The 19495-nt window shown below is 34.5% G+C and overlaps 1 protein-coding gene across 1 annotated transcript in view; it reads left to right on the top strand.

Moving 5' to 3' along the window:
• Window positions 1-19495, top strand: part of ARHGAP29 (Rho GTPase activating protein 29) — a 66669-nt gene that overhangs the window by 36839 nt on the left and 10335 nt on the right. Inside the window, exons 13-19 of the mRNA XM_032247916.1 lie at window positions 11242-11399; window positions 11967-12103; window positions 12378-12482; window positions 14684-14782; window positions 15876-16015; window positions 16302-16490; window positions 17069-17206. Of these exons, the coding sequence (XP_032103807.1) occupies window positions 11242-11399; window positions 11967-12103; window positions 12378-12482; window positions 14684-14782; window positions 15876-16015; window positions 16302-16490; window positions 17069-17206 (966 nt within the window). The remainder of the gene's footprint in view (window positions 1-11241; window positions 11400-11966; window positions 12104-12377; window positions 12483-14683; window positions 14783-15875; window positions 16016-16301; window positions 16491-17068; window positions 17207-19495) is intronic.

Below are 19495 nucleotides of genomic sequence, written 5' to 3'. Positions count from 1 at the left end.
CTCACACCTGTAATCAGTCCCAGCACTTTGGGAGGCTGAGGTGGAAGGATCACTTGAGCCCAAGAGTTTGAGGTTACAGTGAGCTACGCTTATGATTACTCACTCCAGAGGAGGTAATCACTAACAAAAGAAAGAGGCCAGGCACAGTGGCTCACACCGTAAATCCCAGCACTTTGGGAGGCCAAGGTCGGGGATCACAAGGGCAGGAGATCGAGACCATCCTGGCCAACATGGTGAAACCCCATCTCTACTAAATACAAAAAGTTAGTTGGGTGTGGTGGTGCATGCCTGTAGTCCCAGCTACACAGGAGGCTGAGGCAGGGGAATCACTTGAACCTGGGAGGTGGAGATTGCAGTGAGCCGAGATCGTGCCACTGCACTCCAGCCTGGGCGACAGAGCAAGATTCCATCTCAAACAAAAAATAAAGAAAGAAATAGAAGTCTATGTATCTGTAGAAGGGGAAGGTATGCCTGATAAGTTATGATTCTTATGGGATTTAGATTCTGAGGTGAATGAAATGCGTTGTTTGCAAATTAATTTTCAGTTTTTCATAGTGACATACAGTTTGAATTACTTTTGATCTGCCTTTCCCATGTTCTCTGAATTGATGATTTGTTTGGTTAAAATTGAAGTCTGAGAGTTTAAAATTGCCTCTAAGCCACCATTTTTCTTGGCTTGGCTGACAAAATTGATTTGGCCCTTGAAACTTCTGTCAGTGCTCTGAGATGTATTCTTCAAAATTGGAGTAAATTAAATATTGAAACTGAACCAAATTATTTGTTTGGAGACAAAGCATTCTACTCTCAAGTATTTTTATTTACTCTTTAAAATGTTTTTCATAAAATTAATTACATGCAAAAAACATTTTTTCATGTATAGTCCACAAGTTTTAACATTTATAAATTTGTGTTAAGTACCACCATAATCAGGATTCAGAACGATACTATCACTTAAAAATGATTCCTTCATGCTACTTTTTTTGTAGTCCATCTCTGCCTACTCCTAACCCCCTGGCAAGTACTGATCTGTTCTCTGCCTAATTAGTTTGGTCTTTTCCAGATTGTCATATATATGAAAACATATAGTGTATGACCTTTTGACTGGTTTCTTTTACTCAGCATAATGCCTTTGAGATTCATCAGTGTTATGCATGTATCAATAGGCTGTTTCTTTTTATTACTGAATTCCATTCTATGACTGCACAACAGTGTTTATCCATTCACTAGCTGGACATTTCTGGTGTTTCCAATTTGGGGTGATTATGAGTAGAGCTACAGAATATTTTCTTGTTGACCATAGGTTTTCTTGTTTCTCAAGTAAATACCAGGAATGGGATTACTGGTTAGTGTGCTAAATGTATAGTTACCTTTATGAGAAACTGCCAAACTGTTTTCCAGAGTGGCTATGATATTTTTCATTCTAACCAGCAGTGTATGAGAATTTTAGTTGTTCTGTGTCCTTGACATGTGTCAGTCATTGTTTTTAAATATTAGCTGTTCCAATAGGTGTGTTATCTAATTGTGGTTTTAATTTATGTTTCTAAAAATGATTAACAATATTGAGCACCTTTTCAAGGGCTTATTTACAATCTGTATTTTAGCTATTTTAAAAATTGAGTTGTTTATTTTCTTATTGTTGAATTTGCATATGTTTTCTCTCATTCTGGAGCTTCTCTTTTTATTCTTTTAGCGGTGTCTTTGGGGAGCAAAAGGTTTTAGTTTTGTTGGAATCCAGTTTATCTGTTTTTTTCTTTTATGGGTCGTGCTTTTGGTGTTATATCTAAGAGTGCTTCACCTAACCCAGGGTCATAAAGATTTATCCTATGATTTCTACTAAAAGTTCTATAGCTTCATATGTAGATAGATATATGATCCATTTTGGGTTAATTTTTGTATAAGGTTGAAGGTATAGGTTGAGGTTCATTTTTATCATATGGATGTTATAATAAAATTATACCCACAGGATTTTACTTTATTTGAGTGACACAGAGAGGTCAGTGCTATTGAGAGAAAAACTTATGACTTAGACTTCCCAAGAGAAGGGGAAGTCAATCCACACAGGGCCACAAGGGAAATACCAAGTTTGGCAAGCGTAAACAGGGATGAAAGGAAAGCTGAGTAGAGTTTTTATTGGGGTTTCCTCAGGAAAGGCAAGGTAAACAATTTAGGATTGGCTAGTTTGAATTTCCACGGACTTTGGAGAATAGGGGTGGTCTCTGGTTTTTTGGTACCTGGCCCCGGAATGATTTAGGGCAGAGAAAATAATTGGCTTTGTGTGTAAGAGTTAGAGAAGGAGGTGGTTGGATCTATAGACTTGGGACTTATTGCTTTGCACATGAAAGCTATAATATCCTAGCTGAGCCCTTGGCTATCTCTGGGAATTAGCTAGCCCAGGGATAGTCAGTCTCTCACTAGCCAGCTTGCTTTTTAAGATGTCAAAACTACATAAAACAGAAAAAATAAAAAATATGGTAAATGCAAATGTCCACTTGTTTCAATACCATTTGTTGAAAACACTATGCCATTTTCATTAAATTGCCTTTGTATGTTGATAAAAATCAGTTGACCATATTTGTGTGTGTCTACTTCTGTATTTTCTGTTTTGTTGCACTGAAGTACTTGCTGTCCTTTTTATAAAATCCCCCTGTCTTGATTATTTTGGCTTTATAGCAAGTCAAAATCAGGTGCATAGTGTGTGTCTTCCAGCTTTATTCTTTTATAGAATTGTCTGAGTATTTAAGATCCTTTGACCTTCCATAAAAATGTTAGAATCAGCTTCTCCGTATCTCAAAAAAACTCTTGCCAACATTTTGGTTGGAATTGGTATTAAATTTTATATCAGACTGGGGAGAATTGACTGTATATGTAGCATCTTCGCAATATAAAGTTGCCACCTCATGAAGTTGTCTCTCCAACTACTTAACTACTCTTTGATTTTTTTTAATCAGCATTTTGTAGTTTTCAACATAACTTTAATAAGTTTTGTTCGATTTAATCCTATGTATGTATGTGCATATGAGGGGGGCTATTGTGAATGGTCTATATGTACGTCCACATAAACAATTTATGCGCATACGTATAGATTTCCTTTATATAAAATTCCCATTGTTAATTGGTTTGGGGGCTTTTTCATTTGTTTTTGTTTTTTGAGACAGGATTTTACTCTGTTACTCAGACTGGAGTGCAGTGGCATGATCACAGCTCACTGCAGCCTCACCCTCCTGGGCTTAAGCAGTCCTCAGCCTTCCAAGTAGATAAGACTACACGTGTATGCCACCATGCCCAGCTAATTTTTATATTTTTTTGTAGAGACTAGGTTTTGCCACGTTTGCCCAACCTGGTCTCGAACTCTTGGGCTCAAAGAATCCACCCACCTCGGTCTCCCAAAGTGCTGGAATTACAGGCATGAGCCACCGTGCCTGGCTGTTTTAATTGTTAATATTTAGAAATACAATTGATTTTTTTGTGTGTTGGTCTTATATTTTGCAGCCTTGCTAAACTAACTTATTTGCTTTAGGAGCTTTTTATAGATTCTTTAGGATTTTCTACATAGAAAATTATGTCACCTGCAGATAGGGACAGTTTTATATCTTCTTTCCAATCTGTATTCCTTTTATTTTTTTTTCTTATTGTCCTCACTAAGGCTTCTAGTACACTGTTAAATAGGGGTGGTAAGAGAAGACATGCTGGCCTTATTGTCCATCTTAGAGAGAAAGCACTCAGTCTTTCATCATAAAATATGGTGATACCTATAGGTTCTTTGAAGATGCCTTTTATCTGTTTAAGAAATTTCTTTTTCCTAGTTTGCTGAATTTTATGAATAAAGGTTAAATGAATAAAGGTTTAAATGAATAAAACTTAGATTTTATCAAATGTCTTTCTGCATTATTTGATATCATGTAGTTTTGTCTTTAGTCTGTAAATATGATAGATTATATAATATTTGAGGATGGACCTAGCTTTGCCTCCCTGGAATAAGACCCTCTTTGTTATGATGAATTGTTTATTTTATATATTGCTGGATTCAATTTGCTACTTTGTTGAGTATTTTTTCTTTTTCTCTCTGTTAGTGAAAGATTGATATGTCTAAAAATTCTTGCACTTGTTTTTGTCTGGTTTTGGAAGTGTCAGGGTGATGCTACCTTCATAAAATGAGTTGCCCTTCTATTTTTTTTCTGGAAAAGATTGTGTCAAATTTGTGTTATTTCTTTAAAAGTTTGGTAACAATCCTCTGGTGAAAGTATCTAGGCTTGGGATTTTCTCTTTTGGAATATTTTTAAACTGTGTATTCAGTGTATTTTTATATAGTCCTATTCAAGCTGATTATTTCTTCTTAGGTGATTTTTGGTAGTTTGTGGCTTTCATGGAACTGGTCCTATTTGTCCAGATTGTTGAATTTATGTGCATAGGGTGTCCTGTAGTATTCTCTAACCTTTTAACATCTCAGTGGGCTGTAGTAATAACCTCTCTTTCACTCTCAATACTGGTCATTTGGATCTTTTTTCTCTTTCTCTCTTTTTGATCAATCTGGAAAGAGATTGATAAGTTTTAGTATATTTTTAAAAAAAGAAATAGCGTTTAGTTTCATCGATTTTTCTTTTTCTTAATTTTACTGATTTCTGCATTTTACTTATTTCCACTTTCTTTGGGTTTATTTTGCCTTTTTTTTTTTTAAGTTTCTTAAAGTAGAAGCTTGTCTTGTTCATTGAGACCTCCCTGTGCTTTTCTGATACATTTAATTCTTTAAATTTTCCTCTCTCAGCATTGCTTATGTATATCCCACAAATTTTGAAATTTATATTTTCATTTTTATTTTGTTCAAAATATTTTCTAATTTCCCTTGAGACTTCATCTTTGATCTGTGAATAATGTAGAAGTCTGTTGTTTAATTTCCAAGTATTTGAGGATTTTCTGGATATCTTCCTGATACTGATTTTTAGTTTAATTCCATTATAGTGGGAGACGTACTTATTATGATTACATTTCTCTTAAATTTGTTATGTAGTTTATTTTATGACCCAGGATGTGGGTCATAAACAAGCAGAAATCAATAAAAACAAATCAATAAAATTAAAAGAGAAAAACTGATGAAACTAAAAGCCGTTTTTTTTGGAAAGATCAATGATGAATTTTCCATGTGTGCGCTTGAAAAGCATGTGTGTTCTCTTGTCAACTGAAATGTTTTGTAAGTATCAATTGGTTCCTATTGTTTTAAGATGTAATTTATTTATTCTGTATTCTTGATGATTTACATTTTGCTACTTTTATCAATTACCGAGAAAGAAGTTTTGAAGTCTCCAACATACTGTGTATTTTTAGTTCTATCAGTTTTATGTATTTTGAAGTTCTGCTGCTTACACAGTAACCATTATTTTATTATCTTGGTAATCAATCCTTTTATCCTTAGAAATGTGTCTGTTTTTATACTGATAAATTCCCTTGCTTTTTATTCTACCTTATTTAATATTGATATATTATTCCAGTTTTCTTTTGAATATTTTGAGTATGGCATATCTTTTATCATTCTTTTAATTTTATTGTATTTAAAGTGAGTTTCTTAAATAGCATATAGAGAACATATACTTCTGTCTTTTTTTTTTTTAATCTATTTTGGCACTATCTTATAATTGGAGTGTTTAGACCATTTATATTTCAGGTTAATATATGTTCAGATTTAGGTCTACCATTTTATTTCTTTTGTGTCTGTGCCTTGTGATGTTTCCCTTAATCTGTTTCCCTTTTGCTGCCTTCATTTGGATGAATTGATAATTTTCTAGACATATATTTTAATTTGTCTAATGGGTGTTTTATTATGTATCTTTATATACCTTTTGAAAAAAATTGGTTGCACACATCTGTGTTATTAAGAAGCTATAGTAGCTCAGGTTATATTCCTACCTTCTAAATGTTTTCTGAAGAAAACATCATGAAGGAAAAAATAGCGTGGATGCTCATAACACCTCTCCTGGTACCACTGTCATAAACTGAATATTGCTTGCAACGTCTTGGATTCACTGTCAGAGACTGAATATTGGGTTGCCTGGCCCATGGGTCCAATCACCAGAATGGTTTTTTCCCACTTTTTTCTTATGAAATGAGAAAAAAATTTAATAAATGAACCAAAACTGAGATTTTGTTTGGTAGAACTCTCTCCCATCCCTTCTCTTGTTCTAGTGACTACAGTGTCTTTTTCAAGAGAATATAGCTGTTTCAAACCGCTCCTGAAGAGTTTCTAGTTAGGAAATGCAATTTTTATCTATTTATATACCCCAAGAAAATCTCTCTCTAATTATCACTTCGAAACTTACATTGCCTTGATAACCAAAATTGTTGCACGTAGACTTCCATTGTTACCATTTACTTTTGTCTACATTTACTCTCAGTGGAGCTAAATGCAAAACTACATCTCTTGACCAGTGAAAAAATGTGTTGGTTTATGTCATATGGAGTCAACCAGTTAAGTAGCATATGTCAAAACATAATGGTTTTTGAGATCACTTAACATTGTAAATTCTCATTAGAATCCCACAATCAATGCAACTTGGTTGAACTGAGCTGCTGTGGACTGTTTATCACCCCCAAAATTAGTATGTTGAGATCCTAATCCCCAATATGATAATTTGATGATATTTGGAGGTTGGGGCCTTTGGGAGGTGACTAGGTGGAGCCCTCATGACCCTTGCCCCTTCTATCATGTGAGGACACAGAGAGAAAAGAGCAGTCAAAGTCTATGCACCAGGAAGTGGGGCCCACACCAGACCCTGAATCTGATAAGGCCTTGCTCTTGATCTCTCAATCTCCAGGACTGTGAGAAATAAATCTTTGTTGTTTAAGTTACTCTGTCTATGGTATTTTTGTTGTAGCAGTCTGACGTAACTAAAGAGCATACAGATATGGACTCTGTCATATATGAAAATGGATATTGTGTCATTAAGATATAAAATAAGCATTCTGGTAAAAAAAAATTCTCTCTTTCTTTGAACAGAAATAGATGTTCTAAGATTACTAGTTACCTGAAAAAGTGGTAATGAACTATTCTGAAACACTGTTGAAGAAGCTTGAGCATTTTGGAGAATTTAATGTGGTTTCCAGAGTTATATGACAATTCAGCCTAAAATAGATTATGCAATAAATAACCAAGTTTAAAAAAAATGGTTGCACACTTATCTGTGTTTCTACATACACTTAACTTTTTTACAGTCTGCTTAGAACTAGTATTTTAACCACTTCAAGTGAAATGCAGAACCATCACCACCACAGATAAATTCCTTTACCTAATCTGAGTTATATTTGATATATGTAAATTACATCCATATACATTGAAAACCTTGCCAGACTCTCATAATTTTTGCTGTTAAAAGTCATACATATTATAAAGAGTTAAGAGGCATAGTCTATTATATTTACCCAGATCTTTACTATTTCTGCTAATTCTTCTTGCATTCTAGTGGGGTTCCATCTTTCTTCTGGTAACATTTTGTCTACAGAACTTTCTTTACCACTTATTTTATAGCAGCTCTGTTGGTAATGGATTCACTTGGTTGTGTTTCATATGAGAATGTCTTTATTTCATCTTTGTTTCTGAAGGACACTTTCACTGAATATAGAATTCTGAATACAGAAATCAGTTCTTTCACTGCTTTAAAAATATTGTTCCACTGCCTTCTGGAATCCATAGTTTCTCCTGAGATACCAGTAATCATTTGAATTATCATTCCCCAATAATGGCATGTGTTTTTTCTTTGGCTGTTTTTGTGGAGGTTTTTTGTCTTTGGTTTTCACCCGTTTAAGATGTATCTAGACCTGGTTTTTGCTGCTTTTCCTGTTTTGGATTTGTTGAACTTCTACAAGTTTGACTCTTGCAAAATTTTAGAAGTTTTCAACTATTGTTATTTTAATTATTTTTATAGTATTCTTTTTCCTCTTTCTCTGACACCCAATGACTCAAACACTAGAGCTTTTGTTAATCTTCTGCAGTTCTGGAGGTCCTCTATTTTTTCCCCAAAGCTTTTTCCTCTTGGTTGTTTATATGGTTCTGTTGATTGATCTGTCTTCAAGTTCACAGGCTCTCTTCCTTTGTTATCCTCATTCTCCCATATAGTCCATCCAGTAAATTTTTTGTTCAGGGTATTTTATTTTTCAGCAATAAATTTTTTCTTTTGTTTCTTTATATCTTAACATTTCTTTGCTGAGACTTCTGTTTTTCCATGTTTCAAGATTGTTTGCTCTACTTCTTTGAATCCTTTGTAATAGTTGTTTTAGAGTTTTCATCTGATAATCCCAAATCTGAGCCATATCAATGTTTGTGTCTGTTTATTGTCTTTTGTCTGTGAGTTGTTGAGATTTCCCTGGTTCTTTGTAGGAGAGGTAATTTTGAATTATATCCTAGACATTTTCACTATGACTTTATCCTAGGTCCTGTATTGAACTTTTTTTAAATTTTTTTTCAATTTTAGCAGTTATCCGATACAGTTAGGTTCATGTTCCAGCTTCTACGTGACTCCCTTCCCAATCTTCTGGCTGAGAAGCTTAGGTTTGCCTATTCTGAGGGCCAAGTATGGGGAGGATAAAGAGAAAAAAGTAACAGAAATTTCAGACCCCTCTCACTCTTTAGAGTACAGTTCATCTGGTCATAAAGGAGGATGTCCATCAGAGTTTTGGCATCTATTCAGCTACTACTGCCATCACTGCTACTGCCACAGGATTGGGTCTTAGGGATTTGGACTTGCCTGGGATCTGGGGCAGGAGAGAAAACAAATATTCAAAAGAAACCAGGGAGTTTTCTTCTACTGTTTTAGTCACATCTTCCATCATGCTTTCCCCCTTTTGTTCCTTGGACCAGAAAGTACCTCTCTTGGAGCTCCTTCTGTCTACACTCAGTTTGTACTTTGGGAATTGGAGAATTGGGTAGGAGCTGAGCATGGAGCATGGGCTTTAAGTAGGAGCTGAGCATGGGCTAGAAACAGTTAGGGGAGGGGGCAGGAGTAGACCTATCACTAAATTGGTCATACCTTGAATTGTAGTTTATTTCTGTAATAAACTGCTACCATTCATTTTTCAGAGTCTTGATTTGTGCATTCTGTTCAGGATTTTTAGGTGAATTCAGTAGGAGACTGGGGGACGTCAGCTTACTCCATCTGAACCAGAAGTCTTGCTTAAAATGTTTTTGAGTGTTTAAAATTGCATCTCATTCATTTTCCAAATTTTGATTAAGTACTATGTGATTTACTTAAAGAATCATGAAAGGATTTTTTAAAATTATAAAATCCAGGATTCAAAATAACTTAGAAGTCATTTAGGCTAATCATTTACCTCTGGCAAATTCCCTTTACCTCAAACAATAGCTAATGATAGCTAAAATAGACTATATACCTGCAAGCGTATTAAGCTCTTAGTCTACATTAATTCATGTAATTCTCTCAAAATTCTGTCAAGCTTTTAGCTCCATTTTACTGATAGAAAACTAAAGTTTAGAAAGCTTTCTCAAGATGTGGTCCTTGGACCAGTCACATTGACATTACTTTGAGAGCCTATGAGGAATGTAGAATCTTGGGTTTCAACACAGATCCTTAGACTCATAATCTACACTTGGACAAGATCCTCCAGGTGATTCATTTGCATCTTAAATTTTTTAATGTACTGGTTTAAAGAAATTATAAATAACTCGATGAAGGTCACCTAGCATGCAAGTTACATTTAGGATCAAGATAGCAGTTTACTTTTAGCTAAAGAATGCTCTAATATAGCCAGTTGCTAGATTTAAACTGTACCTTATGGAGTTTGAATTTTCTTTGTTTCTTGAAGGAGTTAGGGCACAAATAAGCTATTCTGTTGTGTGTACTTTTCAAATACTATTTACGCAGAGTCAAGTATCCTTAGGGAAATGCCTATCTACATTGAAAAGGACTTAGAGGCTAATTATCCTATCATCTGGTATATCAAGAGAGATGAAGAGGAACATGACAGTCTTTGAAATAACATTACGCTAATCAAAATTTAGCATTTATTCATATTGCTCCCCTTAAATACCTTCCCCATAAAGGAGCCAGAGTGGCATTTTAAGGAATAAATCAGATCATGTTATAGCTTTGTGTAAAATGCTTCACCACTTCCTTTTGCACTTAAGTTCAGACACCTTGCCATGGTTTGGATGACTACTTCTTTTTCTAGCTTTATCTTAAACCAGAGCTCCAGCTCTTTCCATATACTTCAACCATATTGACATTTCACTTGTTTGTTGAGCATTACAAGCTCTCTCCCATTCACATTTGTACTATCTCCTCCTTTTGTTTGGATTGATCTCCGTGAAGCTTTTCTTACATCGGGTCTCAGTTCAAATGTTACCTCCTCAGAGACGTCTTCCCTGACTTACCATGTTGGAAATACCCTTCGACAAACATGAACCTGATCATACTGCATAATTTGACATTGTAATATAGTATTCATTGCATTTTTCAGTATCTGAAATTATCTTATTTACACAATTTGTTACTTCTCTCAGATACGACCCTCAGGAGAACATAAAGGTCCATGAGGACCAGTATCTTATCGGTTTGCTGTAATATACCCAAAGCCTAGGTTTTTGTGAACATCAAATTAGTTTATTCATGTAAGACACTGAGAATGGGTCTGGCACATTGTACACACTTGTCAGCTGCTGCTGTTGTTATTGTTGTTAGTACAAGTGATGATAGTGATAGTATATTTAGGCATTTGTGAAACTCAGTGGAATAATGTATTTTGAATAGATTCAAGGGCAATATCTAATTATAAGAACTGAGTACTGTAGTTAAGCATTTCTATTTTTATAGGACTGAAAAAAGTGAAAATAGTCTAAATAATAGTTATATGACTGGAAGTGTTTTCCCCTTGTCTTTTACTGAAAAGTTTAGGCAGTTGTGATCAGACCATCAGGATATAGAGATGAGGATCCTCAGAAACACATTGATCTAAAATTGTGAACCATTTGGGGCATGGAGTTTGTGAAGTTATTTTTGAACATTTCAGCTAAAAGCCAGTTTTGCTGGAAATGATCACTCCTAGATATTAGATTAAACCTACTTTTTTCCCCTAATCTAGACATTATGCAAAATCAGGCAACATAGTATGCTCAGAGTGATATTCAGTGCTTTATGCTTCACTGTATAGCATTTTTATTGATACAGTCATTGAAATAAATGTATGTTTGTATAGCATTCTGTATATCATGAGTTACTCTGCCTTTTGTCTCTGTGTCCATAGGTAACAGTTAACCTCTTCCATATGCAGCATCTGCAGGCTGCTTCCCTTGCAAACAGTTTACAGTCTCTCTGTGATAATGCCAAACTCTATGACCCAGGCCAAGAGTACAGTGAATTTGTCAAGGCTACAAATTCAAGTGAAGAAGAAAAAGTTGATGGGTGAGAATTAATGTATAGACAAAATCATTTCAAAATGTAAAACACTTCATTGTTAAGTATCTAGTACAAGGAGGTGTCTTTTCTGACTGACAAAATTAACTTAAAATTTTTCGGAATTCTTTAAATGTTATTTTATGGTATCAAAGTAGATGTATTTAAGGAATAGATATAATTCACGTACAGTAAGCCTTTCCATTTTGACACAGACCTCTTTTCTTTAAGAGTTAGAAATCCTTTGGGAATGGCATATGATGGCCTTACATATTTTGAATGTCCACAAAATTTAACCTGTTTTCCAGAGGTCATGCTAGAAAAGTTTAACCATGACATGAATTATTAATTATACTTTTGCTATTCCTTCCCATGTTTCCATTGTAATAAGCACAAATAATTAAAAAGCTATATTTACAACTCCTATAAGAAGCTGAACCATGTAATATGATTTGTTTTTAATATTTAGTTTAATTCCTCTATGATCATTAATAGATTTTTCTAAACATAGAATGAAATAAATTGATTGTTACTCACTCTTTGGAGTGTTGAGTTTTATTGTTGTTGTTGTTCCAGAAATGTAAATAAACATTTAAATAGTTCCCAAACTTCTGGATTTGGACCTGCCAACTCTTTAGAGGATGTTATACGCCTTCCTGACAGTTCTAATAAAATTGAAGAGGACAGATGCTCTAACAGTGCAGATATAACAGGTAGTTTTCCACACTAAAAAGAGTGCTAATTTACAAAAGTTCAGATTGTTCAAATGTCATTGTTAAGTTAATTGGTGCTCTGGAATTTAAAAATCAGGTCTTAGATTATAAGTTTATGATATCTTATTCACAGTTGTTACCATGGTGCCTGTCTTAAAGTTGATAATTGGTTATTGTTAAAGAAATTTGAATTGTCTCACTTGATAGAATGTTAGTATTTTACCTTATGAAATCCACCTGTAGCCAAGTTTTGACTTTATTCTTTTCATTAAAGGTCCTTCCTTTATAAGATCATGGACATTTGGGATGTTTAGTGACTCTGAGAGTACTGGAGGGAGCAGCGAATCTAGATCTCTGGATTCAGAATCTATAAGTCCAGGTACATCAATACTTAAGTCTAGCAATGAAAACTCATTGAAAGATCAGTCCTTTTTTGGATATTTTTTAACTACCTTGTTTTTATAGTGAACATCCACACCTAAAGAGAGGAAAGTGTACAATTTAAAAAATAGGTTTTAAAAACACCTCATATATTCACCACTCAGGCTAAGAAATAGATGATTATTATCAATCAGTATATTAGAAGCCCCTTGTGTACACCTCCTTGGTAGCATCGCCCTGTCTCCCACCAGAATAAACCATTATCCTGAAATGTTTTATAAACATTCTCTAGCTGTTTTAAATGTTGCTAGTACCTATATCTGGTGAAGTTTTGCTCTCTTCTGAATCACGCTTTTGTGACTTCATTCATGCATTATTTTAGATCTATGTGAATGTAGGTAGAGATCTTTATTTTCACAGCTGTATATTCTGTGAATATAACTATCATTGTCTTTTGGATTGTTTTGATAATTGCTGTGATAAACAAAGTCATTTTGCTATTTCTGTGCCTGCAACTACTTATTAATTTTTTACAAATGTGCATTAAGATACTTTGATATAGATTATCTCATGATCCTCAGAGGGAAATAGAGTAAGTGTTTTGAAGTCTCCCTTCGTGGCTTCTGAAAGGGTAACTTGCGCAGGTTATACAGCTAGTAGGAGAAGAAGGTAGCACTTGAACCTATGAGATTCTTACATCCAACATTCTTTACTCCTCTACCAAAGACTGCCCCAGGCCCATTCTTTCTGGCAACATTTTTTTCTCCTAGGATCTTAAGAGTTAGATTATAGGATTTGACCCATCTCAGATTCCAAGGCCTTTTTCTTCTTTTACATATCGCAGAAGTTTTACTCATTTAGATAAATCTCGTCTATTTAAAGTTAGGAAAATATTTTCATGCAGCACTGGGGTTTGTAGGCTGATTATCACCTGCCACTTTGCTGCCTTCTTTAAAACTAGCACTGTTCAAGGAACATTCTGGAAATGTGAGCCTAATATTGGGCTGAATATTTGTAATTAGTTTCATAACAACAAACTGGTTCTAGATAGCTCCAGAAATTATGACCCAATCTAGAGCACGCCCTGAATTATTTAGGATCCCATAAGACTTCCTGTGATAAAGACAAAACTTTAGAAACCACATCACCTGATAAATGGGTAAAAACCTGGGAATGCCTGTCCTGGGAAAGAGGAAAATTGGAAACCTGTCAGCTGTCCTCAAGTACTGGAGGTAAAAAGGGATTAAAGTTAAAGAGTACTTGATTGCTCCATTTGGGAAAAATATGACCAAGGCTGGGATTTATAGGGAGGCATATTTCTGTTCAGTAATATAAGGAATATTCTAATTTTACAATTAAAATAGTTATAAAATGGAATGATACGACCTTGTGATTTATCAGTCATTGGGGGCATATTCAAAGTGAAAACTAGATAGCTACCTTTAAGCATATTGTGAAAAAAATCCTTTGGGAAGAGGATGTTCTTTAAAATAATTTGTAAAGACATTTCTAACTCTGAATCTGAAACTGTTAGGGCCTTACATTAAGGTGAATTCTTCTACTTAGATATAGGCCTGTGCAGGGAGTACATAAGCCTCATTCCCAGTTGAGCTACTTCTAAACATGCTTTGATACATATGGCGGTGTCCTTTTTTGACATAGCTTGTATCCTGTGGTCTTAACTCCCTGCCAGTATAACTGGGCTATTGTTCCTGGTTCCCAGGAACAATATGATGTTACTGTTGGGTTGTTATATTCAAAGGTTTTTGTATGTTAGAAAGCTTTTGGTTGTATTATATACATTTATAACAATTCAGCAAACATTTAATGACAACTTTACTGTTGTGCCAGCTACTCTGTCACATAGTAGATATTAGACATGAATGGAAAATATCAGCTATACTTGTGGAGTTTGCAATCTCTAGTACTTACTATCAGAAATTGGCAATAAAGTGTTATTGGACTACATGAGCATCAGTTTTAAATTTGTTTGAGAAAGTCAGATTTGGTTAAATTTCCTTTTGTTCCCAGGAATGAGTATCAAAATTCCCTGTTACCCAAAGTATGAGAATGGAAGCAAATTTTACATTGAAGCTAATAAAATAGTATGCCTTGTGTTATTTCAAAAGTGTTGTCATTTCCCATTTTGAAAATTCTACAATGAATGGTCAGGTAATTATATCTACAATTTTCTTTTAGGAGACTTTCATCGAAAACTTCCACGAACACCATCCAGTGGAACTATGTCCTCTGCAGATGATCTAGATGAAAGAGAGCCACCTTCCCCTTCAGAAGCTGGTATTGTATTTATCCTAATGAAGTCCCACTAAATCAGTTGAATCAGTAGCACTGATTAGAAAAATAGTATAATTTTTATACTATATTAGAAAAATATAGTATAATATTTGTATACTATATGAGAAAAATAGTACAATTTTAAAGAATCAATACTTTATTGTGTATTAAACAACAAAAATTACCATGACTTAAATATATCCCAACAATATGTATAAGTATGGGTTGGTAATGTATTAACCAGATGTTACAAATACAAAGATAAGAATAGGTAGCAAAACTACTTGATGTAAAATGTACTGGCATGGTGCTAAAATAACAGTCTAGAGATTATACATTTTCATAAATCTAATAGTATGATTTAGTGTTAAAAGGGTTACAGTGCATAAGAAATTCTAAAAACCTTCTTCAAAAGAAACAATGCAAGAAACCAAGCAAGAAAAGGAAATAAGTATACTTCTTGAGGAAAGGAAGTTGTGGATGTTGAAGGATAAAGTTAAATCAGTTACCTTAATGACTTGAATTAGATTCATATACATTAGTTTTGTGTGCTTAATGCCTACAGATACCTGGTTTGGCATCATTTCCTAAATTAATGAAATATCTGACCTCCAGTATAATATTAATATGTAACTAGCTAATATTAACCATAATTTTATAATAAATTAAGAATAACTTTATCTGTAATGCAGATAATGCTAACACTCTAACCTCATACAACTATTTTTCTTTGTTTACAGGGGTTTTTTCTAATGCCACCTGTGAACACCCTTCCCAGCTCTATAAAAGGGCATATTAATAACAGTGTAAATATGCTGATTCTGAAAACATTGTGCCATGTTATTTTAGAATTATCTTAGTGACTTAGTGATGATTGTTACTCATAGCTAAAATCCTTGATAAATGTGTATGCCTTTTAAGAGATCTGTAAGTTGGATCTACAAATTGGGTGCTAAGCAGCTATTTTGATATTACAGCTTCAAAGCTTTTATAATATATGAATGATTACAGAGTTTAAAGAGTATTCAAAATATGGTATCACATGGTATAATTTTTCTATCATTTTACAATTTTTGTAAATTGTTTCTGTTGCAAGGACCCAATTCCCTTGGAACATTTAAGAAGACATTGATGTCAAAGGCAGCTCTCACACACAAGTTTCGCAAATTGAGATCCCCCACGAAGTGTAGGGATTGTGAAGGCATTGTAGTGTTCCAAGGTGTTGAATGTGAAGAGGTAAGATCTGTCTGGAATTTTATTGGCCCTTTTATGCTTTTCACTTTATACTTTTTTGTTATTAATTTTACTTTTTAGGATCTTTTGCAAATAGATGTTTAATCAATTGTACTACAGTATGCCTTCTAAAATTTTATATTTTGTTTTGTTGTTAAATCTGTTTCAAATAGCACAAGTTATGCCGCTTAAACTCATTTTTATTATGTTTCCCTCAACTTGCAGTTTGCCCAGTTGTGAACAGTTTTAAGGTTAAATTAACCAGTTTCAAACCGTCATTTTCTTGTAGTGTCTCCTTGTTTGTCATCGAAAGTGTTTGGAAAATTTAGTCATCATTTGTGGTCATCAGAAACTTCCAGGAAAAATACACTTATTTGGAGCAGAATTCACACAAGTTGCAAAAAAGGAACCAGATGGCATCCCTTTTATACTCAAAATATGTGCCTCAGAGATTGAAAATAGAGCTTTGTGTCTACAGGTACATTGTAACTCTTAAAATTTTAAAAAGCATAAATGGCTGTGTAACCTATTCTAATGAAAAGGAGACTTTAAAGGAAAATAATGCTTACTGTAGTTTTTGTTTTGTTTTGTTTCTGAGACAGGGTCTCGCTCTATTGCCTAGGCTAGAGTGCAGTGGCATGATCACTGCTCACTGAAGCCTTGACCTTCCAGGTTCAAGCAACCCTCCCACTTTAGCCTCCTGAGTAGCTGGGATCATAGGCACGTGCCAACATGCCTGACTAATTTAAAAAAAATTTTTTTTTGTAGCGATGGGTTCTCCTTATGTTGCCCAGGCTGGTCTTGAACAACTAGGCTCAGGTGATCATGCCACCTTGGCCTCCCAGGCACATGGCAATCCATAATCTTTAATAACTGAATTTATTCAGATTTCTATGGAAAATGTTACCTCATTTGGCCTTGAATCGTTTTTTTCTAAAATACTAATAAAATTTGAAATAGAGGGAAAAGATTGAAAATCAAATATATGTAGATATCTGCATTTAGCCATTTGTACTAAAGAAGAATTTTGCAAAATTTTTTTCTTTTCTATTCAAGGGAATTTATCGTGTGTGTGGAAACAAAATAAAAACTGAAAAACTGTGTCAAGCTTTGGAAAATGGAATGCACTTGGTAGACATTTCAGAATTTAGTTCACATGACATCTGTGACGTCTTGAAATTATATCTTCGGCAGGTAACATTTTTACCCAACCTACCATTAAATTAAAAACAGCAAAAATATGATTTATATTTTGCTGATAACATTTGCTACACCTGGTTTTTCATTGGCATAGACCATATGGATATCTTGCTAATTATTAGTGCACAGATCAAAGAGTATATGAAATATATGTATAGTTTAAAGAATAATAAAAACAAACTCATCTCCCATCACCCACCTTAAGAAAATATCATATTACAATATCTTATAAAAGACCCCCATGTTTCTCTTCCAAGTTACATCCTCCTAACTCCACCAGGGCGGTCTTTAATAATCATAACTCTCTCTCTTTTCTTAATAGTTTTAATACTTGTTATTTATTCCTAAACAATGTATTGTTAAGCTTTGGAAAACTGACTTGAAAGCTTAAATCTAGCTGTGTAAGGAAAGCCCAGTGTCCATCCACAGTGTTATATGAAGTAAATAAAACAGTCTGGATTGTAGGCTGGCTTTGCCTTTGTTATTTTAAAATAGCCATTGTGATAGGTTAGTGGGCAAGGTCATGAATCCATCCTGGGAACACAAAATTTACTACATTTGGAGCATTGGGAAGGACTGTCCTATAAGCTGGGTACTGCACATTCTAGCAGGAATATGGTCAGGGAGTAGGCTGCTTTATTATTATTATTTTTTTAACTCGCTCATTGTTATACCTGTAGTTTGCAGGAGTAGGTCCAAAGAGTACTCAGTGGGATGAAGTAAATGACTTTAGTAGCATCAAGCAGCAGCTCATGGAGGGATTGTAAGAACTTAATTAGCACATCGTCATGAGCCAAATACAAAAAAAGATCTGAGCCAAGCTTAGCTGACATTCTGTCCTCGGATGAAAATGAATAGATAATGTCAGAGAGAATAGCGATGATAGTTCTCAACATAAATCTCTGTAGTTCTGTTGCTCCCATCTGGATCCTTTTAAAAAAGTTATTTTTTAAATTGACATGTAATAATTATACACATTTACAGAATACACAGTGATGTTTTGATGTATGTAATGCATAGGGATCAGATCAGCGTAATTAGCCTATCTATCATCTCAAACATTTATCATTTCTTTGTTGGGAACATTCAATACCCTCCTTTTAGTTATTCGAAAGTATATAATATATTATTGTTAACTACAGTCATCTTACAGTGGTATAAAACACCAGAACTAGGCCAGGTGTGGTGGTTCATGCCTGTAATCCCAGCACTTTGGGAAGCCAAGGCAGGCAGATCACTTGAGGTCAGGAGTTCGAGACCAGTCTGGCCAACATGGTGAAACCCCATCTCTACCACAGATACAAAATTTAGCCAGGCATAGTGGTGTATGCCTGTAATCCCAGCTACTCTGGAGGCTGAGGCAGGAGAATTGCTTGAGCCCAGGAGGCAGAGGTTGCAGTGAGCCTGGGTGACAGAGCAAGATTCCATCTCAAAAAAAAAAAAAAAACACCAGAACTTATTTCTCCTTATTAGCTATAATTTTGCACTGGATTTTTAAAAATAGGATAACTAGCTGCCATGCTGGGATCTCTCTTTTCCACCTTCCCCTCTTTTATGAGGAAACACCTGTCATGTCTTCCCTTTTCTTTTCATTCTCCTGTTTTGGTCATGCCCATACTTAAGCAAGATAGAATAGGAGTAAATATTTAAAACCTTATTTATCCGTGAATGTCTTTATATTCTACTCTCTTGAATGGAAATGTCATTGAGTTGATAGTGTGAAAGGTTCTAATATTCTAGGCTGAAAATTATTTTTCTGTAGAAATTTGGAGGGTTTTTTTGTTCTCTTTGAAGCCTGAAACCCTCATTTCTGATTCCTTGTATATGGCCTATGATTTTTGTCTCCTTGAAAGCTTGTAGAATCTTCTTTTTCTCCCGTTATCCTAAAATTTCATAGGTATAGGTCTTGATGTGGGTATATTTTATCCACTATTCAGGGCTCTCTGTGAGTGCTGCCAATCCTGGTTAATCCTTTATTTTTGAACCTTCCCATTTTGCTGCTCATTTCCTCCCCTCTATTTTCTCTGTGCTTTCCCTCTGGAACTCTTATTTGGATACAACCTGGACAGGTTCTCTAGCTCCCTTATCTTTTCTCTATCATTCATTTCTTTTTCGTTTTTGTTTTCTTACAACACTTTCTAAGAGATTTCTTCAGCTTGCTATGATTTCTTTCTCCCTTGCTATGAACTATTTTATTCCTGGAATCATGTATTAATGTCCCAGAACTCTGGTTTTTGTTCTTTCTGCAACTTACTTTCTTTTTTTTTTTTTTTTTTTTTTTTT

Source organism: Sapajus apella, unplaced genomic scaffold (assembly GCF_009761245.1).
Source record: "Sapajus apella isolate SASKATOON/1434 unplaced genomic scaffold, GSC_monkey_1.0 scaffold64, whole genome shotgun sequence".
In the NCBI taxonomy this organism is placed as follows: Eukaryota; Metazoa; Chordata; class Mammalia; order Primates; family Cebidae; genus Sapajus; species Sapajus apella.
This window is presented reverse-complemented; position numbering and strand designations above follow the sequence as displayed.